The sequence below is a fragment of the Tetrahymena thermophila genome (genome assembly GCF_000189635.1).
Source record: "Tetrahymena thermophila SB210 genomic scaffold scf_8254697, whole genome shotgun sequence".
Lineage (NCBI taxonomy): Eukaryota > Ciliophora > Oligohymenophorea > Hymenostomatida > Tetrahymenidae > Tetrahymena > Tetrahymena thermophila.
Window position 1 is genome coordinate 941,879 of NW_002476463.1, and position 24,882 is coordinate 966,760.

The 24,882-nt window shown below is 21.1% G+C and overlaps 8 protein-coding genes across 8 annotated transcripts; 6 read left to right on the plus strand and 2 right to left on the minus strand. All coding sequences in view use genetic code 6, as the record gives it.

Annotated features, from left to right (window-relative positions):
- Positions 1-1,583, plus strand: TTHERM_00083930 (transmembrane protein, putative; the record flags this gene model as incomplete). Its single annotated transcript, XM_001012639.2, has 3 exons — positions 1-671; positions 727-854; positions 919-1,583. Exons 1-3 carry the CDS (start codon positions 67-69, stop codon positions 1,581-1,583), a joined length of 1,398 nt encoding a protein of 465 aa, XP_001012639.2. The 5' UTR covers positions 1-66.
- A 1,935-nt stretch (positions 1,584-3,518) lies between these two features.
- On the plus strand, positions 3,519-4,053 carry TTHERM_000083909 (hypothetical protein; the record flags this gene model as incomplete). Its single annotated transcript, XM_012796790.1, has 4 exons — positions 3,519-3,559; positions 3,733-3,818; positions 3,912-3,943; positions 4,009-4,053. 4 exons carry the CDS (start codon positions 3,519-3,521, stop codon positions 4,051-4,053), a joined length of 204 nt encoding a protein of 67 aa, XP_012652244.1.
- Positions 4,054-7,240: 3,187 nt separating this feature from the next.
- TTHERM_00083910 (transmembrane protein, putative) lies at positions 7,241-8,707 on the plus strand (the record flags this gene model as incomplete). Its single annotated transcript, XM_001012637.1, has 3 exons — positions 7,241-7,779; positions 7,838-8,019; positions 8,079-8,707. The coding sequence occupies 3 exons, from the start codon at positions 7,241-7,243 to the stop codon at positions 8,705-8,707; spliced, it is 1,350 nt and encodes a 449-aa protein (XP_001012637.1).
- A 988-nt stretch (positions 8,708-9,695) lies between these two features.
- Positions 9,696-10,358, minus strand: TTHERM_000083899 (transmembrane protein, putative; the record flags this gene model as incomplete). Its single annotated transcript, XM_012796791.1, has 1 exon — positions 9,696-10,358. The coding sequence occupies one exon, from the start codon at positions 10,356-10,358 to the stop codon at positions 9,696-9,698; it is 663 nt and encodes a 220-aa protein (XP_012652245.1).
- A 960-nt stretch (positions 10,359-11,318) lies between these two features.
- Positions 11,319-14,256, minus strand: TTHERM_00083900 (hypothetical protein; the record flags this gene model as incomplete). The annotated part of the gene is made up of 7 exons (XM_001012636.2): positions 11,319-11,357; positions 11,554-11,560; positions 11,686-11,819; positions 11,892-13,330; positions 13,541-13,615; positions 13,824-13,982; positions 14,217-14,256. 7 exons carry the CDS (start codon positions 14,254-14,256, stop codon positions 11,319-11,321), a joined length of 1,893 nt encoding a protein of 630 aa, XP_001012636.2.
- A 2,142-nt stretch (positions 14,257-16,398) lies between these two features.
- On the plus strand, positions 16,399-17,161 carry TTHERM_00083880 (hypothetical protein; the record flags this gene model as incomplete). The annotated part of the gene is made up of 3 exons (XM_001012634.2): positions 16,399-16,437; positions 16,494-16,595; positions 16,784-17,161. 3 exons carry the CDS (start codon positions 16,399-16,401, stop codon positions 17,159-17,161), a joined length of 519 nt encoding a protein of 172 aa, XP_001012634.2.
- A 1,938-nt stretch (positions 17,162-19,099) lies between these two features.
- Positions 19,100-19,940, plus strand: TTHERM_00083879 (transmembrane protein, putative; the record flags this gene model as incomplete). Its single annotated transcript, XM_001471217.2, has 3 exons — positions 19,100-19,278; positions 19,338-19,495; positions 19,546-19,940. The coding sequence occupies 3 exons, from the start codon at positions 19,100-19,102 to the stop codon at positions 19,938-19,940; spliced, it is 732 nt and encodes a 243-aa protein (XP_001471267.2).
- Positions 19,941-21,776: 1,836 nt separating this feature from the next.
- Positions 21,777-23,464, plus strand: TTHERM_00083870 (transmembrane protein, putative). The gene is made up of 3 exons (XM_001012633.2): positions 21,777-22,331; positions 22,386-22,594; positions 22,647-23,464. The coding sequence occupies exons 1-3, from the start codon at positions 21,787-21,789 to the stop codon at positions 23,438-23,440; spliced, it is 1,548 nt and encodes a 515-aa protein (XP_001012633.2). The 5' UTR covers positions 21,777-21,786; the 3' UTR covers positions 23,441-23,464.
- Positions 23,465-24,882: the final 1,418 nt, after the last annotated feature.

The following is a 24,882-nucleotide window of genomic DNA, read 5'->3' on the forward strand; positions in this document are numbered from 1 at the left end:
GTAATTAAACTAAAATAATTGATTAATTTAATTAAAAAATTGCAAAAAAATAATAATAATCAAAGAATGAATAAAGAGGAAATTGAGACGAAAGAGGAGCTCGATAAGAAAAATTAAATAGAAAATAAAGAAGAAATTGAGCAAAAAGACCCATCTCCTGTTGAAGTCACAACAAAAGAACCTAATACCTATTAGAAGTATCGCTTTTATATAGTATAGTTATAATGCTTGCTTGTCGCAATTATCACTACTGGATTAATGTAATTATCAAACCATCTAGCTATCTACTTGATTTACTGCTGTCCAATGTATTTCTTTATAGTTTTAGTCTAATACACTTGTTGTTGGTATTAAGTTTACAGATTTACATTCTTTTTTGAACTATGTAGTTTGATTGTGTTTGTAGTTTGTTTACCAGTATTCTTTGGAGTATTTTTCGGCTGTTTTCATCCAACCGCTTCTGTAGAACTAGTATAAGCTTAAAATTGCTAAATGATTGGCTAATTAAGTAACTTTATTGAAAATACGGAGAAATACTCAATACTCTATATCAACTTTGAATTCGAAGGCTAAAAATACTTAGGACAAGCTTGTGCTTCTAATTTCCATGATTCTCATATATTTAATGAAGCTCCTGCTTATTATTTTTATTCTAAATATGAGGGAATTAAGTAAGTTAAAACTTGTTTAAGCATAAAATAAGTAATATTTCTTTTTATTAATTAGATGTGGGTCATCAGATGGAAATAGAACAGATCCATAATATCCATATTCTAGATTATTATCTTAAAACAATTTTAATTAAACAGAGTTAGAAAGCAAAAAAAGATTTCTTGCTAGAGTTTCATCTACACGTACAAAACTTATTTATTTTTCTAATTTTAATAATAAAATAAATAATATTTAAATTTTAAAAAGCTGGATGCTTGAGAGATTACACATGGAGCTAAGTAAAAATAGCCAGCTGGTTATGTTAATCTAGAGGATATGATGTAGAAAAATTAATGGAACCTCAATCATGTTATGTTAATTTTTATAAAGGAAGAAAAGCAGTTGAAAATGGTATATAAAGATCTCCAATGAGAGACTCAAGTAATTTCCCTCTTATAACATATTAACCACACGCATACTACCCTGTGTCAGATTTAGTTTGCTTAATAGTATTTACTTATTATAGTTGGATACTATCCCTTAGTTGTATATTTAATCGCACAAATAAATGTATTCGCAGAAAAATTAAAAAAAGAAATGAGTTAGCAATTCCAGTTTTAGAACAAAAACTTGATCCATAATCAGTTTAATAAATTTAACTTGAATAATAAAATAAAGAAATGTTAAATACAATGCCAAATGTTAATTAAATACATTAAGAAAATATTAACTTCAAAATAACAAAAAATGTTGAAGATATCCAAGAATAATAATAAATATCAAACCCTATGAATTAATATGAAAAAAGATGCCATTTCTTATCTGATTTAAATTAAGTTCCCGTTTTACCTCTAGGTTCAGATGAAAGTAAAGATGATGTTGTAAAAAATACATAAAAAAAGGATAGTTAATAGAAATATCCTTTCCTTTGAGTATATATATAAATGTGTGTGTATTTTTTTTTTACATTTTATATTAATAATATACAAAAATATATTACATTTCTATTATTCTTCATTAAAATTTCATTTTATAAATCTTTAAATTCATTAAGCTTACAGTAATGCTGGTGAATATTTAAAAATATATAATTTTTTACTTCAAAATTGAAGAGATTTTGTAAAATGTATACCATTTAGTAGACAAAGAGAGTTACATATAAAATCTCCAATTTAGATGCTATCTCAGTATTAAATTTTTATTATATTGCTAATCCATAAATTTCATTTAATTTTTATGATTTAAGCTAATTTTGTATATAAGAGGAAAAGTGTGATCTGGCGATTAATTTTTTACACCCAATTTTTAAAATCAATTTTTTAAAAGGGATAGTATTATTAAATAATTATAATAAACAATTGACTTCTATTTGTAGCATACGCAGTACATTTATTTACTTTTGTAAAAAATTAAGCATATGAACTGTTTGTGTGAGTTGCGATTTAAAAATTAATGATATATCATCATCGATAATATAAACAAATAATTTAATAATGTCAAAATTAATTGTTTATTTATATAAATCTATATTTAGCGAAAGTCAATCTTTAAAATAAATTTTTACGTTCAAATCAATACATGAATGCTAGAATACTGATGTGATTAGCTTCAAATTAAGAAATTTTTAGTTGCAAATTGAAATATATTTTAGGAGAGATAAATAACCAATAAATGTTTGTATTGCGTTTGTTAAATTAGTAATATTAACTATTACTAATTCATTATATTAAAATAGTTGAACAGTAATCTTGTATAATTTAGAAGAAAATATTTGTAACTAATTATTTAGTAATAGTTCAAAAAAAATAATTCATCAACACAATATAATTTATATCATAATTGTTCAAATTATTTATTTTTAATTAAATGAAAAATGTCAGTAATAAACCATATACTTTTTTTATTGACACCCAAAAAAATATGTCAATTTATATTATCATCTTAATTTTTAAATAATAATTATAAAAAATAATATCACTCAAATCGTTATATAAGAATAGAAAAATTACGCTATTTACTTGATATTAGTAATATTTCTATTTTGCATTTACTAAATGCTTGAATCTGTTTTCTCATTTTCCTAAATTTCTGAGTTAAGTCAGACTTATCAAAAATTATAATTTAAACTTATTCAATATTAAAAAGTTAAATTTATTTAAGATGATTGAAAAATTTAATTTGTATAAAGGCCAAAAGTGGCTATAATTTTTTGTCTTATCAGTTTTTGATTTTGAATGATTAAAGATTAATATTAAATAAATTTAGTTTTTTTTTTAATATACATTATTAATATACTTTTTTTCAATTTAGAGAAACTTTTTTAGTTTAATTAAAAATAAATGTAAGAAGAGTTTAATGTGAAGAGGATAAAAATTTTTAGTAAATAGATAGATAAACATATCAACCAATTAGAGACAAAAAAAAAAAGTTATTTTAAATGAAAAAAAATTATCATCATTTAATTAATATTTAAACAATAAACAATAAAATGGAAAATAAAGATAAACGAACTTGAGCAAAAATAACCTTAATCTTTTAATTGTAAAAGCAAAACGAAGAAACCTTATAAAAATATAGCTTTCTTTTAACCTAAATTTAAAGTTTCATCCTGTTTTTTATAACTACTGGCTTGATGCAATTATCAAACCATCTAGCCTTATATCTAGTCTATTGTTGTCCAATCTATTTCTTCATAGTCTCTGTTTAGTACTTTGTTTGTTGGAAACCTGATCATAAAAATTCATTCTTTTTTGATGTATGCAGTTCCATTGTATTCTTAGTTTGCTGTCCAGTTTTTTTAAAAAGTATTCTTTGGTATTTTTCATCCAACTGCTTCTTTTGAATTTACAAAAGTAGAAAATTGCTAAATGATAGGGTAAATAAGTGATTGGATTGAACACACTGAAAAGTACTGAATACTTTAAGTAAACTTTGAGTATGAAGGCTAACAATATTTAGGATAAGCGTATTCTTCTAATTTTTATCAATATATATTAATATTTTTATAAAAATGATGGAATACATTTAGTTAGTTTGCTCATTTTTTTAAAAATATTAAATTATATTTGTAATACTAATTAGATGCAGTCCTACTGATGGAGATAATACAGATCCAAATGATAATATATTATTAACCCAAACTACTTAAAATTAAACTGATGGAGATAGTAAAAAAAGATTAATTAGAGGAATTTCATCCTATAAAATATGAAATTTATTTTTCAAACTAAAAATTTAAAATTATTTTTAATTTTAATTAGGTGTTTGTAAAAGAGATTACTTATGGAGTAAAGTAAAATAGCTAGTTGGTTATGTTAGAAGAGAGGATTTTATGTTAATATGTTAATTTTTTAAAAGGAAATAACGTAGTTGAAAATGGAAAAAAAATTAAGAACTCAATGAAAGACCCAAATTATTTTCCCTAATATCATATAAACCACAGGCTTATTATCCTAAAGCAGATTTAGTTTGTTTAATTATTTTTTCTTATTATACCTGGATATTAGCACTTAACTTTTTATTTTCTAGTACAACTAAATATTTTATTAAAAAAATTAATTTAAGAAATTAGATAACTATACTAACATAATAATAACAGTCTCACAAATAACCAATATAGTAAATATAAATTGATCAATAAAATAAAGATACACTGAACACATATCTAAATACTAACTAAATACATATAGAATAAGTGTAAGTAAAAAATCAGATTGAAAGTCTCTCATATTAAAACTAATTTATTAAATAAATTGATTAGCATCTGAAATAAGAAGTTTCTAATCAATATTTTCCAATTGAGAATTCAAATAATATAGTTAAAAATAATGAAAAAATAGATAATTCTATTAAATATCCTTTGCTTTGAAATTAATAATAAAAAAACTAATTGTATTTATATAGTTTTGAGATGAAATAATTTATAATTTTTTTAACACAAAGAATTCAAAAAATTTAACAGAAAAGTTTTTTTAATTTATCTTTTTTTTATTTGGTTTAAATATAATTTTTTAAACATTCGTTTTTTATTGAATTTTTATCTAATTATAATTACCAAAATAAATTTTTTTTAAAATAAAAAATAAAATATTTGTATGAAAAGAGAAGATTAAATTCAAATGTTATTATTTTGTTCAATAAAAAAGTAGATATAGTAAAATTTGTGATATCTCATTGTTTTAATTATGATTGAGAAAAATGCTATTAGATTTTACTATTACTAATTTATTAAATTTAATAATAAAATAGAAGGTATTTTTGTTAGAAAAAGTAATTAAATATCTTTTATTTTTACAAATTAAGGTTATCTATTACTGATTTACCTAACTAAAAATAGTATTTGTAATATTAAAATAGGTAAATTTGATTAGAATAATAATCAATTTTTTATATAAAATATATAATTCATTTTAAAAGCAAATGGAAAATTATAGTGTTCTTACATTTTTTAATGATTTTGGCAAATTTTCAATCTAATATGTTTTTTTATCTGTTAACATGTATTGATACACAGTCAGTCCTAGTATATAAAGTATGCTAAAATTAAATATATAACTCTATAAATAGTGTATCTAAATTTAAAATAAAATTTATGCACTTTCTAAAATAACAGTTGAACAATTTATATTATCTATAAGTTTAAAGCTTACTATTAATTTTTTAGTATAAGTAGTAATATTATATTCCTTATCATTATTATTTGATATTATCACCTTAATTTAAAGAATTGATGGTATATTTATAATAAAATGAGCAAAAAAGTTTAAAGTTCTTTATGACTATTAATTCTAAAAATAAGGAACTTATGATACTTATTAAAATATGTTTTAAAGTAGAGATTTAAACAAAACATTATTTTTTTTACAACAGTAAAACATTAATTTATTAAGATCAAAAAAATAATATTTTTTAAACAGTCCTTTTTTTTTGGATTTTTATCTAATTTTAATTACACAAAAGAATTTGTTTCAAACAAAAAATAAAATCTTTGTATTAAAAAATCTTTTTATGAGGATTAAATTAAAAATTGTTTTTGTTATTACTCTGATCATAAAAAACTTAGTTTAGTGATAAAAAATTATTTATACTTCATTTTTAAAATGAAGTTAAAATTTAAAAGCATTCAAATAAAATTTGCTCGTAATTGAAAAAAAATACATAATTAATTATGATTGAGAAAAAATTTATTTAATTTAGTATGAAAAAAATATTTCAAAAAAATAATATATAATTACACTAAGATTTGTGATATCTTTTAATTGTCATTGAGAAAGATTTTATTAAATTATTTTAAATTAGTTTGAGAAAAATTTTTCAATTTATCTTAATAATCTAGACATTAATAAAATCTTGTTAACATTGTGAATGCGAAAATTAAAATTTTTAATTCATTTTTAAAATAAAATTAAAATTTAAAAGCATTCAAATAAAATTTGCTCGTAATTGAAAAAAAATACATAATTATGATTGAGAAAGCTTTATTTAATTTTTCTTAATTATTATAAAAAAAATATTTCAAAAAAATAATATATAATTACACTAAGATTTGTGATATCTTTTAATTATTATTGAGAAAGATTTTATTAAATCATTTTAAATTAGTTTGAGAAAAATTTTTCAATTTATCTTAATAATCTAGACATTAATAAAATCTTGTTAACATTGTAAATGCGAATATTAGTATTCTTAAATTATATTTTTATTTACTTTTTTTTTGTCAAATAAAATCAAAACTTACTTAAATATGCAAGCATCATAACTATAAATAAAAATACTTATATATATTTAATATTTGAGAATTGTTTTAAAAAATTTTAAATATTTGATTATTAGATTTAAATTATAATCAGAAAAAAATTTCAAAAATTGTTTGATTTTTCTGATCAATACAAAAACGACATGGTTAATATTTATTTTATTGTACAAAAAACATTATTTAACTTAATATTATTATAAAACTACTATCAATATGAATTTTAAAATGATATTTTTATTTGCAAGGAATTTGGAATATTTTAAAAAAGCTCTACTTTTTTTTGCTTGAAGTTGAGTTAAAAAAATTACTTAGTAATATTACTGATTGATTTTTCTTTTACAATATACTAAAAATAGAAAACTCACAAAGCTTAAAATTTATCAATAATCATACTTTACAATTTGAGAAATATTGAGAAACTTTTCTTATTAAATTACTTTTTTATTAGCTATTACTAAAATTATTTAATAAAAATATCTAAAACAAGAAATATTAATTCTACCTTAAATTATTTAGTCTTTATTTTATAATTATAAAATTTTTAAAACACAAAAATATTAAATAAATTCATTTAATTTTAAACCTCTAAACAAAGAATGATTTTAATAAATACATTCTATTCGATTTTATTATTACTAATTTATCAAATTCAATAATAAAATAGTTAGGTAGATAGTACTATTATAGAAACAAAGTAATTATATTTTTAGAAATCAAGGTTCTATTACTTATATACCTAACTAAAAATAGTAATTGCAATATTGAAAAAGACAAATCTAATTAATAACATAATCAATTTTTTATATAAAAATATATCATAAATTTAAATAACAAATGGAAAATAATAGTGATCCTATATTTTTTTATAATCAAAATAAAGATCCAGACCCAGATCAAAGAACTCATTTCTTTGTGACATAAGCCTAGACCCTATTAGTCGCTATACTAGTGACTGGACTGATGCAACTGTCAAATTATTTAGCTATTTATCTGATTATTTGCTGTCCTATATACTTTTTATTGGTAGTAATTTAATACTATGTATTCTGGAAACCTAAAACAGATTTGACTAATGCTTTTAATTGTTATAATTGCTTCATGTTTTTTATCTGCTGTCCTATCTTTTTTACTGTTTTTTTTTTAGTCTTTCACCCTGCAGCTTCTATTGAATTCTAAAAAGTAGATAACTGTTAAATGGTTGGTTAGCTAAAAAACTGGATAGAAAGGAATGAGAAATATTCTATTCTATATATTAACTTTGAATACTAAGGTCAATAATATCTAGGCTAAGCATGTGCTTCAGATTAATTTTAAGGACATACTTTTAAGCCCATATACCCTTACAGATTTTATGGCAAATACGATTCAATAAGGTAATTAAATTATTTTATCCATTAGAAACTAAATTCTAATAAATTCTTAATTAAACAGATGTGGAGAGGATATTAAAGATAATGATACTAGACTATTGCTTCAAGATGAATCAAATAATATAAGCATAAATCAAACTCATAGATTTTTAGCTGTAGGTGGAGGCGGAGGAGGAGGTGGTGGTGGTGGCGGTGGTGGTGGTGGTGGCCATGGAGGAAGATTCGGAGGTGGATCCAGTGGAGGTAATTTAGTCTAAATTTTTAAAAAATTAATTAACATATATTAATTAAATTATTTTAAGGAAATAATTGCAGAACAGATTATTTATGGAGCTAAGTTAAGATAGCTAGTTGGTTATGTTTACCTAACAAATTTGATATTTCTGATTACACGGAACCACAATCTTGTTATGTCAATTTTTTTAGAGGTGAAAAAGCCATTGAAAATGGTATTGGGAGAGCTCCTATGAAAGATTAAAAAAATTTTCCATTAATATCTTATAAAGAGCATGCTTATTACCCTACAACAGATATAATTTGTTTTATAATATTTACTTACTACAATTGGATTTTATCATTTAATTTAATATTTTAATATACTTCTAATGCAATACTAAAGAAGTTTAGAATTTTTAAAGTGAAAATTAATAATAACCTATAAAACTCAATTAGTAAAGTTGAGTCAAATAATTAAGATTAAATAGATTAGTTGAATAATTTACCTAATAAATTTGATAATAACCAAAATTAAAATAAAATTGCTTAATAGAACAAAAGATAAGTAAAGATGATGGAACTAATAAAAGAGACATAAGAATTATAAACAAAAATAATTGATATTTAACTGAAATATTTTAATAATTAAGATGATATTTAGATGTCTGGTGGAATTGATTTTGTGTAAAATAAAAAAACTAAAACTCCAGCTTGATAGAATATTTATTAATTTTTTATTATTGAATTTTACTAAATAAGAATATTCTCAATTTTAATTTTGATAAGCAAATAAAAAGAAACTGTAAAATTAATTTACTTATTATTATCTTTATGTTTTTAGTTCTAATAAACTGTTAATGAATGATCAATTTATACAAAATTCAAATTTTTAGATAATTTATATTTAAAAATCACCATAAATTTTATTAATTTAATAAAAAAAAAGTTTATTCTTTAAATTAATTATCTGATAAATGTATATTTAGAAAAATAAATTTTCCTCTGCTATTTGACATCTAATATGAAATAATCATACTTAGTTAATTTTTAAAGAAAATAATGCAATTGTAAATGGAAAATTAATAACTCCAACTAAAGATTTAATTAAATAGCTCTCCCTTAAATATGGACATTATTTTTCTAAAGTAGATTTAGTTTGCTTACTTACTTGATTTTTCTTATTATAGTTGGGTATTAAAAATTAACTTTTGTATTTTATTATCAAATATTTAGAATATTCACTCAAGATAATTTAATATATATAAAGTTAAAGTTTGATTATATTCCTTTTATGAATCTTTAAGGTGATCTAATTTTCTTTTTATATAAAAATAAAAATATTGATTCTACTTTAGATCAAGGGTTAAATTATATTTTTGCAGAAATGTAACCCATTTCCCAAAAGGCTAAATATCTATTCACTTGTTTTTGTAAGAATTTTAAAACTTAAAATAAATATTAGAACCAACTGGTTTATTTTAATTTTATTTATTTAATAATTTTCTAATTTAATAAGAAATACCTACAATAATTTGTATAGTAGATCAATTAAAAAACTTCTGATTAGCAAGCACAGATTACTTATAGAAAAATTAAAAAAATTAGTAAATTATTAAATGTTTTAAAATAATTCATGAGCGAATGAATGATGTTTTTGAAAAATTTAAAATAAAAAAAATGACAAGATTGTAAATGTAAAATGATCAAATTTACTTTATCCTGATTAGAGAAAGTTTTTATGTTATTTAATTAAAAGGCTATGGTGAAGGATTCAATTTTTAAAGTTTTTGGTATTAATTTTTTGAGAAAACACTTTTTAAATGGTAATAAAAATAAGTAATACTTAATATTAACACAAGATTATTATTTGTGCAAAAAAAAATAAATATTGAGAAGTTAAAAATGGAACTTGAGAAAAAAGAAGCTCCCACGCTGAATTACAATGAAAATAAAGATCCAGATCCTAACGTGAAAGGCCACTTCATTATTACCTAACTATAGACTTTATTTGTGGCTATATTTATCACTTCAATGATGTAATTTTCTAATTATTTAGCTTTATACTTGATTTATTGCTTCCCAATATATTTCTTTATTTGTTTTTTTTTTTTTTTTATTTTAATTTTAAATTTGATCATATTCTAAATCTAATTGATTTAAATATTATTATCAAAAGTCAGATAATTTTTTTTTTTTTTTTACAAGATTAAATATTTACTTTCCCAAATTATTTCTGATAATTTATTTTATCTATAAAGTTGCACTTTAAGGTAGAGTTTTTTAAAGAGTTATTAATTTGAGAATCTTATTATTCTTAGAATTAAATTTTAATGTATAATTCTAAATTTTAATATTAAACAACCCATATTTTATTTAATATTTTATTTAAAAATATTTAAATATAATAATTTTTTATTATATTTAATGATTCATTTTTAAATTGATCAAAATATTATTATGATCAAATTATTTTTAAAGTTCTTATTTTATCTTATCTTTGTTGAATTATTTTTATTATTTATTTTTAATATCTATTATTTAATATCTTTAAATCTATAATTCAGAATATATGTTCATTGAATTTCCTCTTATCTTACAATGATTAATGATTTGTTTTTTTTATTTTTTATTTTAATTTTAAATTTGATCATATTCTAAATCTAATTGATTTAAATATTATTATCAAAAGTCAGATAATTTTTTTTTTTTTTTTTACAAGATTAAATATTTACTTTCCCAAATTATTTCTGATAATTTATTTTATCTATAAAGTTGCACTTTAAGGTAGAGTTTTTTAAAGAGTTATTAATTTGAGAATCTTATTATTCTTAGAATTAAATTTTAATGTATAATTCTAAATTTTAATATTAAACAACCCAGATTTTATTTAATATTTTATTTAAAAATATTTAAATATAATAATTTTTTATTATATTTAATGATTCATTTTTAAATTGATCAAAATATTATTATGTTTATTTTTACATTATTTTATAGTTATGATATGTTTATATTATATTTATTCTTTTAAACGTTATCAAAATAATATTTCATTTTTTATTTAAATTTTGAAAATCTAAAAGATTAAAATAGTTGGGGAGAGGTGATGACTTTTTTATTTAAATTTTGAAAATCTAAAAGATTAAAATAGGAATGAAAATTTTCTAATATTCCCATAATCCCAGATTCCCAGAACACTCGTGCACTCTTATTATTTGAAGCTTCTTTAATTAGTAAATAGAAATATAATTTAATTATAAAATGGTCATAAGATTTTAAATCACAAAAACTAATATGTTAATCTATCCAGATATTATTTAATAAGTTCATTGCTTATGATCTTAATTATGGGATGATTTCATTATCTATGTTATTAATATTATATCTTTATGCAAATTCTTTATATGTCTAATCAAAGAACTTTAATTTATAAGATATTCTCATATTATTAATGCTATAATTTTGATCCAAAAGTTATTCAATATAATCTTTGCTGAAATAATTTTCTAATGGAATTTTTGTTTCAAAGAGATATGTATACTTTAAAATAAAGGTATATACTAATATCCTTTATTATATTGTTAATATACGTTTTTATATGATTCCTTTATGTATTGTTCTGGTAACACATACATTAACAATTTAGAATAATGAGCAATTATTAACGAAGGAGATAATATTATATATGCTTACTCCTCTAAATGTTTTACATTTTCATTTTATTTTATTGAATCAATCATTTCTTCCATAACTTTTGTAAACATTTTATCTTATAAATCATCTCTAAATTATGTAGCTTTGAAAAAGTCTAAGCAATCTTAAAATAACTATTAGTAATCACATTATAAAATTTAAAACTATTATTATTTTATTTTATAAATCTTGTGAATTAAGATTACAACAGATTGAGCTACTTGTATCACTTCCAAATATGAGGATTCTCTTTTATTATTTATATATAGAACCTAGATAATGTACTATATTAATTTATTTGTCTCTGTCCAAAGTTGATCTCCATCAAAATAGCATAGTGAATCTGAAATTATTTCTATTAGTTATTAAAATCCAAAACCTTAATTTTACTATCTTATTCTATGAAAATTTGAAGAATTAAATTATGAGAATAAGGCTTCGAACAATTTAACCACCATATCAACTCCGTGATTTCCTGCAATTTCATATAAAAGAGCAAGATAATTTTTGGTGTTCTCCAATAAGAAGATATTTTGCTTTTGTATCTTCAAGTTTTATATCTTCATCAAATCTTAGACGAAGCAATTGAACAAAGATTAACAGTTCAATTATTCAAAATTATATGGAGTTTTATCAGCAGTTATAGAGTTGATAATTTATTGAATTAATCTGTTTATTATAAGATTTAATTGAATTTCACAATCGTTTACAAACTATTAGTCTTAATTTTATGACCCGAAAACTATGCCTGAATAATTACATAGACTTATAATAATATCAAATGGACTTTCTGATATTTTCTATTAATTTATCTTATTATAATTCTGTATGCCTTTATGGAAGATAATTTTACTAACGCGTTAATTATCTCTTTATCTATTTTGAATTTTTTAAACATATAGCTGTAATTAGCTTTACAGATCGAACTTTTTCTAGTTTAATAGAATACAATCAATTTCATCTATAAATTCCAATGGTTCTTTCTTAATTCCGAAGAGAACTTCTACTTTACCATTTAAAACAACTTTTTTATGATGTTAAAATTATTATTTTTCAGAAGTATAAAATTTCATTTTTTCTGATTCTACTAAAAACATTTATTAGTTTAAATAGTTGTTAAAAACACGTTTAAGCATGTTATTAAGTTAAATTTAACTTTAATCACCGCCACAGATTTATACAGATTTTTACTGGCCACAAATTTACCAAGAGTATTGATATAATTTCTCAACGAATTCTGATAATAAATATGGATGTGAAGAATCCATATATTATAACATATTTGAGAATGGGAAAAATAGTTTATACAACTTAATTTAAGATTCAAATTAACCTTTGATATTATTCTATTAGTTTATTACTCCCAAAAAAATGAAGTAATTTTTCAAATATGTATAAACCACACTTGATTATTTTACCATGTTGTAAAACTATGAAAACTTCTCATAGGGAATCAAATCAAGAACAAGTTAATAGTTCTGAATAGGGTAAGAATTTAGGAAAATATCTATTTCCTCTGATAATTCATTTGTTTTTAATTCTTTCTATATGATATTTGATTGTTCTATCAAATTCTTTTCTTGCATTTATTATAATATGAATTCGAAATTGTCCGTATTAAAATCTTCATCAAATCCACGCGTATCTTCATAATTTGATATTTAACATATCAAAAACTTTCATATTCGCTACAAACCTCTCTTGAGGCGTACATCAATTTGTCTTTTTTTTTTTCATTTCTCTCATTTTCCCTCTTCTCCTTATTAAATTTATTTAATAAGCTACATTATATAGTTCAATAAACTATCATATAAATTAAGATCAACTTATTCTTATGGGAATTGATAGTTTATACCATATAATTCTTGCATTTATTATAATATGAATTCGAAATTGTCCCTATTAAAATCTTCATCAAATCCACGCGTATCTTCATAATTTGATATTTAACATATCAAAAACTTTCATATTCGCTACAAACCTCTCTTGAGGCGCACATCAATTTGTCTTTTTTTTTCATTTCTCTCATTTTCCCTCTTCTCCTTATTAAATTTATTTAATAAACTACATTGTATAGTTCAATAAACTATCATATAAATCAAGATCAACTTGTTCTTATGGGAATTGATAGTTTATACCATATAATTCTTGCATTTATTATAATATGAATTCGAAATTGTCCCTATTAAAATCTTCATCAAATCCAAGCGTATCTTCAAACACTAAAATTTCACTCAATTCATCTAGAATTAAGAGCTGAAATTTATTCCAGAATTCTTTTTATCCTTTCAAATTTTCTATTTTTTTAATAAAAAAGAAACTCTGGAATTGCTGGATATTTTTAGTAAGGAGGAAAGGGTAAATAATAAATAAAATTTGAATTTATTGTTTTTTTCTTTGAGTTAATTGATATCTATATGCAACAATTAACCGAGAGTTTCAAGATATTTTATCTACTCTTCTTTCAAATCAAATTTTATTTTTATTATTTCTTCATATTAAAATATTAAAAGAATTCAAAGTCAATTTACCCTATTTTTTTTAGAGAAAATACGAGAGAAGGGTGATCATTTCACGATACCATTTTTTAACCGAATTTATAGGTAAATAATCCCCTATTTTCTTCTATTTCGCCCAGATTTAAAAAGAAGAAAAATTGGTTATCCAAAGTTATAGTTTGGATCTTCAGCCAAAAAATAATCTTCTCCATTTGCTTAAATTTAGTTATCAAATTTGGAGGCTATCTGGTCCAAACAACTTAATTTAAAAATAGAATCTTTATTTGAAATACAGATTGTGTTTTAGATTATGTCTAATAATCTTAATTATTCTTTCTTCTTTCCAAATAATTCAATCTCTTCACCAAGAACTAATACATTTACTTTTCCTTGGTGGTATGTTACGTTCATAGTTCCAGCATAAAGCTATATTTAATTTAAAAAAAGCCCGCTAATTTAATTTTAATTTATTTTATTGGAAGAAATTTTAAGTTTTAATTAATCGCTTAATTTTAATTTTTGTTAATTTTTATTTTATATTAAGTCTTCGGTTAAAATTTTGAAAAGTTAATAATTTTGATCATCCATGTATTAGACCAAAGAAGCGAAAGGGTAGAATGAGATATTTATTATTATTAATAGGCATTTGTTTGTCTGTTGTTTAAAAAAATCGAATATTAAGGCTAAAATATTTATTATTATTAATAGCCCAACTTTAATTATGATGCTTGATGTTAAAGCTTATTGGGCGATTATCCACCATAGAGGAGTTTGAGAATTTTTAAATCAATCTATCTGTTAATATAGGTAAAAATTGTAGAGCCTTAATTAATCATCAGAAAATAATTCTTATTTTTAAGAGCTCAATTTTCTTGAAGTCAATTTCGACTTCGTCTAAAATTAACAAGTTAAGATTTTTATTAATTTTTGTTACTTATTTTACTAAAAGAAAAATTTGTTTATTAATTAATTAATTATTTATTTATCTAATTTTCTACTTGTAATTTGTTGGGGATTTGTGGGGTTGATGCAACATTTATATTATTATAATTTTTTGAAAAAGAGCTTGCCTAAAAAATATATCTCTAGACCTCACTTTTCCCTTTATATACTAAAAGATGTTTTGTAGATAAAAAATTAGAAATTTATTTTCTAAATATTGGAAAATTAATAACACAAATAATTAGCTTTTTAGTTTATGAATTTTTAATGATGCTTCAGAATAAGTAGTTACAAATATATCAATTGATATTCATTATTTTTATAAGTAATAAATGTAATGAATATGCTTATTGAATATAGGAATTACCACAAGATTTTGAATTAAACTTAAAAAAATTAGATTATGGTTAAAGAAGAATTTAGAAATAGATTTGATTAAATGGTTTGGATGAAATTTATAAAAAAAAGGTTAATAAAGTAATTAATTTATGATATTTAAGATATTATTATTTGATTAAAAGTTGAAGAAAAAAAAAGTGTAGTTTTAATAAAAGCATGGAACAGCAAAATAAATAGCCACCTATATTTATTTACAACTAAAATGATGACACTCCTGATACAAAATATCATTTCTTTGCTACATAAATCTAGACTTTAGTTTTGGCAATATTTATCACAGCCATGATGCAACTTTCTAATCATCTTGCTCTATATCTAATTTATTGCTGCCCTATGTATTTCTTTATAGTGTTACTTTAATGGTTCGTTTTTTGGAAACCAAAACGTGACCTCTCATTTGGGTTTAACATATATAATTTTATTATGTTCATAGTTTGCTTACCTATATTTTTTGGAGTATTTTTTGCCGTTTTTCATCCAACAGCTTCTTTAGAGTTTAAATAAGCTAAGAATTGCCGATTGATTGGTAAGTAAAGTAAATGGATAGAATTTACTGAGAAATACTCCATCCTTTATATCAATTTTGAATATGAAGGAAAGCAATACTTAGGATAAGCTTGCGCTTCTAATTTCAATTAAGCTGAGACATCTAACCCAATTTTTCCATATTAATTTTACTACAAATATGATAAAATTTAGTAAGTTCATTTTCTTTTATTTATAAAAATTGAATAATACCTCTATTTATTAATTAGATGTGGTCCAACAGATAAAAATTCTACAGATCCATAATATCCTAATAGAATATTATCCTAAAATTATTTTAACTAAACGAATCCTTATAAAAACCAAAGAATTCTTTTAAGAAATCGTAATGGCTGAAGCAGCCTCAGTAGAGGTAATTCAAGACCAAGTAAAAAATAAATTTTTTAATTTTAGTTTTAATTGTATTTTTATGTAATTTAAAAGGTTCATGTTACAGAAGTTATTTATGGAGTAAAGTAAAAATAGCTAGCTGGCTATGCATGGATAATTAATTCGATGAAGAAGATTACATGGAACCTAAATCATGTTATGTTAATTTTTTTAATGGAGATATAGCAGCATAAAGCGGAATGTAAAGATTAGCTATGAAAGACTAAAATAGCTTTCCGTTATTAGCATTTAAGTCTCATGCTTACTTCCCTGAAATAGATTTAGTTTGCTTAATAATATTTTCCTATTATAATTGGATATTATCCTTTAATTCTTTATTTTAGTACCCAGCTTATTTCCTTCTCAAAAAGATTTCAAACAAAAACAACTAAAAAGTCATCCCACTAGATATTTAGCCACATTAAATTTAACAAGAACTCTAGCAAAATTAGTTGCAACCTATTTAACAGGAGTAGTAAAACAAACATAAATTGAATTTTTATCCAAACTTAGTTCAAATAAACTAACAATAAATGGATATCAGCCTGAGTAATTAAAGTGATTATGTCATTTAGTCTTTAATACCACATGATCAGCTTTAATAATCGTTTTATTAATAGCCAGACTCGAGTTAAGTTCCAATTCATATAAAACATGGGTAAACATTTTAATAAGATGATCTATAAAAAGATGATAACTCTGTTAAATCTTGTAAACTCTGATACTAAAATTTGAAATCCTCATCTTTAAATATTTTAATAATATTTTTAATTGTTAAAACAAATGTCATATTTATAAAAATTTTAGAAAGAAATTTCAAGAATTTCAATTTATTTTTAGAAATTAAATTAAAATTGTATATTTATTTTCATGTTTGTGTATATTTTTATAAAATGTCAGAGATTTTTATAATATTATTTTTTCAATTCTTAAATTTGATCTCTCTATTTTTTTATCAAAATTATTATTAAATTAAAAAAATAGGAGACAAAAATGACAATATAAAATAGAAATTGTTTGTATTTCACAATTTAATTGGTAAATTTATGGTTTTAAAAATAAGTAAAATCTTCACTTTAGAAAATTTAATTTTTTAATATGCTAAATATAAAAGTCTGTTTTTTTTAATTATTGGCTTAATCTTTAAAGTAAAATATTTTTAAAGTATAATTCCTACTTAAATTAAAAGAAAAATCTCACTAACTCTGCCAATATCAATAATTGTGTTAATACTTGTAAATTTAAGTTTTTAAAAAGATATTTAAATTTAAATTTTAAAATTTGAATCCTTAAGAGTATTTAGGATCAATCTTTAGATAAAATTTATAATTTAGAAAATAGAAAGAAATCTATAAATAACTTATGTTAAAAAAATATTATTTAGCAATGTGTTTATTATTGATTTTATTTTAATTGACAATACTTAATTTATAAATGAATTATTTCAAATTTTAATAATTTTATATAGAAGAATTATTCTTTGAAATAATTCATTTAATTAATTAGCATTGATAAAAGAGAGTTTATTTAGATAAATTCAATTTAGACAACTTTTCTGCTTTAATTTTAATTTTGATTTTTGAAGGATTAAGTATTCGATGATTTCAATTTTTTATTATGTAAATTAACATTAATTTTAAGATATTCAAAATATATGATTTTGCATTTTTGAGAATCTTTTGTTTTGTTAATTTTTTGTTTAAAAGTAAAATTGAACGAAAATGGAAATAGAAACACTACAAAAAGAATCACCTAAATCTTTTACAATTAAAATAAAAACCCCTATTCCTGATGTTAAATGCCACTTCTTTAATCTAGAATTTGCTTTTTACAACACTTATTACAGATTTTATGTAAATTTCTAATTATTTAGCCATACATTTAATATTTGCTGTACTATTTATAGAAAATTTGGTATTTATTTTACTTGATTTAATTTTTATATTCCCACATTTTTGGGTATGTATTAATTATTTGAAATTAATTTTCATAAAAATTAGGTGTTAAAATATATGACTGTTTAAGAATTTATTTTACATTAGTGATAGAAGATGAGTTTTATCACTTATTAGAACTTCTATTAATGAACCAATCAATTTATTCTATTAAAAAACAACTTAAACTATTTTACTCTTGTCTTTTCTTCTTTAATTATGTTAAACTATGTTTATTGAACGATTTAAATTAATTTTGAAAGATTGACCAATCAGTTGATTATAAAAGTTAGAAAGTTAAAAAAATAAATAATCTCCGATTTCAGAAGTCTTATTCTATTAATATATAACTAAATAAATTTAAAGAAAATGAAAGAAGTATCATTTACAATATTTAATAATTAAAAGAAAGACAGTGATTATCAAGTGAAATGCCATTTCTTTATGACATAAATATAGAATTTATTTATATTTATATTTATTACAGCCTTGATGCAATTTTCAAATCATTTAGCTGTATATTTGATTTATTGCTCTCCTATGTATTTCTTCTTAATCTGCATTTAATGGTGCGTTTTTTGGAAGACTGAATCTGATCTTACTAAACGCTTTCATATATTTAACGTAATTATGTTTATAATTTGCATGCCCATATTTTTTGGTATATTCTTTGGTGTCTTTCATCCAACATCGTCTTTAAATTTCCAATAAGCTTAAAATTGTTAGATGATTGGTAAGCTAAGTAATTGGATAAAGTTTACTGAGAAATACTCAATTCTTTATATCAATTTTGAATACCAAGGGGAAAAATACCTAGGATAAGCTTGTGCGTCTAGCTTCTTTTAAGCTAAAATAACTAGCTCTATTCTTCCATATAAATTTTATTATAAAAATGATTATATGACGTAAAAATATTACTTTATTTATTTATCAAAATTAAATTATATATATTTTTATATATCAGATGTGGTCTTACAGATGGAAATCGGACAGCTCCACAATATCATAGATTATTACCTTAAAATAATTAGAACCAAATTGAAATAAATAGTCATCAAAGACTTCTAAATTCGAATATTAGTAGTGGCAAAAATACCAGTAGTTCTAATTCTACTTCTAAAGGTATAATTAGATTTTTTGTTTAAAACTTAAATTTTTAAATTATTTAAAAGATTCTTGTTTTGCAGATTATATATGGAGTGATGTTAAAATAGCTAGCTGGCTATGTCAGGATAAAGAATTTAATGTAGAAGATTATATAAAACCTAAGGATTGCTATGTTAACTTTTTTAATGGGAATGAAGCATTTATAAACGGCTTATTAAGATATCCAATGAAAGACGTATATAGCTTTCCTTTAGTATCGTATTAGCCTTATGCTTACTTTCCTAAAATTGATTTAATATGTTTGATATTATTTAGCTATTATAATTGGATATTATCATTTAATTCAATATTTTTGTACACTACAAATTGTTTTCTCTAATATATATAAACCCTTTAAAAGCCTATGGTTTTTTTTAAAATAATACCAAGTTATAAAACAAACCCAACATAATAGGATTGAAATAGTATACACTTACTAAAATTGTAGTAAAAAATAAATTAAATAGATTAACCGTAAATAAATGTTGTTTTGAATAACTAGATTTAAAATATACATTAACTATAATATATTGAATATTCAATATTGTCTCAAGATCAAGATTAACAATAATTAAATTCTAAACCATAAATCAATTAAGTTCAAAATTATTCAATACGTAGAGTAACAGCGTAAAATTTAAAGTGAAAATAAAGTTCTTAAATGAGATATTGAAATTTAAATTCCTAAGATACTAAAATACCAGCTCAGGTATTAGATGGAGTGGAACATTAACTAAACATAGAAGATGAAGATAATATTATTCAACCTGATTTTGTAGATCATTAAATTTAAAAATCTATATTTTTACTATGCTTTCTTTATTCATTGTTTTTAAAACATTAATTTAGATTTTAATGAATTATTGAATTTTTTTGCTTTAAAGGATAAGTTATTTTTTAAAAAAATATTTATATTTATTCTTAAAATATTTAGAGATCAATTAGTTACAGCAAATATTTTTGAAAAAATTAAAGGGCGGGCGAAATATTTTAATTAATTAATTTTTGTTGAAAATAATGATTTTTTCTATTTTGGGTTTAAATATATATAAAATATTAATTATATTTTAAACCCTTTATTATATCAAGGTACAAAGGTATAAATAATATCTTTAATTTATATTATTAAAAATTTAAAAGTCAATAAATTATTTTTTTTTCTATTATATTTATTTTATCCTAAATTAAGTACAAACAAAATAATAATATTATTTTACTTTGTAATGTAGAAGTAAACTGATAATTTCTTAAGAAAATTTAAGTAAATAAAGGCTTGTTACACTAAATGAAATACCAGCTCAGACAATAGTTGGAGTAGAAGATTAACTAAATATGGAAAATGAAGATAATATTATTCAACTTGATTTTGTAGATCATTAAATTTAAAAATTTATATTTTGACTATGCTTTATTTGTTCAGTGTTTATAAAATATTAATTTAGATTTTAAAGAAATTATACAATTTTTTTTGCTATTATGAATAAAATATTTTAATCAATATACATATATATTCCTAAAATGTGTAGAGATCAAGTAGTTACAAAAAATATTTTGGAAAAAATTATAATTTACAGCAAGAAATACTTTCTTTAATGAATTTTTGTTTTGAATAATTTAAAATAATGATTTTAATTTAATTAAATGAAAAGATAAAATTAGAGGAATTAAAAAATAGATCTCTTTTAAACTTATATAGGTTTAATGATGTAAAATCTTTTGAAAGACTCATCCATCATATTTACTTTTCAAGTTTGATCATCAATTTTAAATTTTTTGCCAATAATAAATTATAAGTCACAAAATATTATTTTCATTATTGTTAATTTTTATGATAAAAATTTTAAATCATTATTTATTTTATTTCATTTTTATAACATTTTTATTTATTATTTAATTCTTTTAGATTAAAACCTACATTCAAAATACTATTTTTCAATCATATTAATTTTAACAAATTTTCAAAATAAATTTGGGTATTAAATATACGGCTGATAATTCATAAAAATGAATATTTTTTACAAAGTTATAGTGGATGATTTTTGTCATTTATTAGAACTTCCATTCATGAGCCAATCGATTTTATTAAAAATTAACTTTTTCAAATTAAAATAACTTTTCTCCTTTAACTATTTGAGCTAAGTTTATAGAAGGATTTAAGTTAATTTCAAAAGGCTAATCAGTAGATTGATTACATTATAATAATACACAAATTTTGATTTTCAATAATCTTATTTTATTAATATAAAATTTAATTTAAAGAAAACCTAATGTATACAGTGAAATAATTACCATCTACAATTTCTAACAAATAAAATAATGACAGTCATTTTCAAGTGAAGCGCCATTTCTTTATCACATAAATATAGAATTTATTTATGTATATACTTATTACAGTTATGATGCAATTTTCGAATCATTTAGCTGTATATTTGGTTTATTGCTGCCCTATGTATTTCTTCATAATCTACATTTAATGGATCGCTTTTTGGAAACCTAAATCTGATCGAACTAAATTCTTTCATATATTTAACGGAATTATGTTTGTAATTTGCCTACCCATTTTTTTTGGTGTATTCTTTGCAGTTTTTCATCCAACAGCGTCTTTAAATTTCAAATAAGCTTAAAATTGTTAGATGACTGGATAGCTTAGTAATTGGATAGAGTCTACTGAGAAATACTCAATTCTTTATATCAACTTTGAATACGAAGGGGAAAAATACCTAGGATAAGCTTGTGCTTCTAATTTCTTCTAAGCTAAAACAACTAGTCCTATCCTTCCTTATAAATTTTATTATAAAAATGATTTAGTTGCGTAAAATATTACTTTATTTATCAATATTAAATTATATATCTTTTTATTAACTAGATGTGGTCCTACAGATGGAAATTAAACATCTCCACAAAATATTCATAGATTATTACCCTAAAATGATAAGAGTCAAATTCAAATAAATAGTTATCAAAGACTTCTAAAATCAGGTAGTCGTAGCAGTAGTCGTAGTCGCAGTAATAGCCGTAGTCGTAGTAGCAGTAGCAGTAGCAGTAGTAGCTCTAGCTCTAGTTCTAGTTCATCTGGTATAATATGGATTTTTGTGTTTAAAACTTACATTCTAAAATTATTTAAAAGGTTCTTGTTTCAGAAGTTACATATGGAGTAATGTTAAAATAGCTAGCTGGCTGTGCCAGGATAGTGACTTCTACGTAGAAGATTATATGTATCCTCAGGATTGCTATGTTAACTTTTTTAGTGGGAATGAAGCATTTGTGAACGGTTTATTAAGATCTCCAATGAAAGACATATATAACTTTCCTTTGGTAGCGTATTAGCCTAACGCATACTTTCCTGAAATCGAATTAGTATGCTTGATATTATTTAGCTATTATAATTGGGTATTATCATTTAATTCAATATTTTTGTACACCACAAATTATATTCTCTAAAAGATGAAAAAGCTTAGAAAGTAAATGGTTGCTCTAGAACTAATACCAAGGTTTAATAAAAACCGAATATTAAAGGAGTAATCTAACTAAGATTTACTAAAATTAAAGCAAAATATAAATTAAATAGATTAACCATAAATAAATGCTGTTATCAATAACTAGATTAATACTATACATTAGCTTTAATAAGTAGAATTTCAAATACTACCTCCAAACCAAGATTAAAAATAAATAAATTCTTCACCATAATAATTGAATTAAGTTCAAGATTATATAAAGAGTAGAGCAACTTAGTAAAATAATATATAAAGTGAAGATAATATTTATATAAAACAAATTGAAATTTAAAATTTGAAGGCAAACAATGAAATACCAGCTCATACAATAGCTGGAGTATAATTTTAACTAAATCTGGAAATTGAATATAATATTATTAAACATGATTTTGCTGATAATTAAATTTAAAAATCTACATTTTGACAATACTGTCTATTACATTCTTTGTTTTTAAAATATAGATTTAGATTTAAATCAATAATTTAAATTTTTTAATTTAAATATTTAAATAATAAAATAATCTTTGTTAATATTGTTAATCCTTAAATTAAAACATTAAATTTATTATTTTAAGCTAATTTTATTCATTATATATTTTAATTTTTTTTATAATATAATATTTTAACAAATTTTAGATAGTATTTAATGCTTTTTCTCAAATTTTGAATATAAAAAATTCTTTTCTTACAAATTTTCTAAAATCTAAAATTTTTGTTATTATTTTGCTCATAAAAAAATTTAGTCTAGTGATAAAAAATTATTTGTACTTCATTTTTTAAATAAAGTTAAAATTTAAAAGCATTCAAATAAAATTTGCTCGTAATTGAAAAAAAATAGATAAAGTAAGATTTGCGATATTTGATTGCTTTAATTATGATTGAGAAAACTTTATTTAATCTTTTTAAATTACTATGAGAAAAATATTTCAAAAAAATAAAATATAATTATACTAAGATTTGTGATATTTTTTAATAATCATTGAGAAAGATTTTATTAAATCTTTTTATTTTATCTTAATAATCTAGACATTAATAAAATCTTGTTAACATAGAGATTGCGAAAATTAATACTTTTAAAATATATTTTTACTTACTTTTTTTTGTGAAATAATAAAATCAAAGCTTAAATAAGAGTCATAAATATAAATAAAAATACTTATATATATATTTAATGTTTGAGAATTGTTTTAACAAATTTTTAAATATTTGATGATTACATTTAAAATATATTCAGAAAATCAATTTCAAAAATTGTTTGACTTTTCTGATCAATAAAAAAAAACAACATGGTTAATATTTATTTTATTGTACAACACTATTTAACTTAATATTATTATAAAACTACTATCAACATGAATTTTAAAATGATATTTTTATAGGCAAGGAATTTGGAATATTTTTAAAAAAATTCTATTTTGATTGTTTGAAATTGACTTATAAAAATGTGTTAGTTATTTTACTGATTTTTCTTTTGAATATATTAAAAATAGAAAACTCACAAAACTTAAAATTTCTAAATGATCGAAATCGAAATATCTAAAACAAGAAATATTAATTCTACCTTAAATTATTTAGTCTTTAAATTATAATTATAATATCTTTAGAACATAAAAATATAAAATAAATTCATTTAATTTTATACTCCTAAACAAAGAATGATTTTAATAAATACATGCTATTAGATTTTATTATTAATAATTTATCTAATTTAATAATAAAAGAGATAGATAGTATTTTTAGAGAAAAAAGTAATTAAATTTCTTTTATTTTTACAAATTAAGGCTATCTATTACTAATTTACCTTACTAAAAATAGTATTTGCAATATTGAAAAAGACAAATTTGATTAATATGATAATCAATTTTT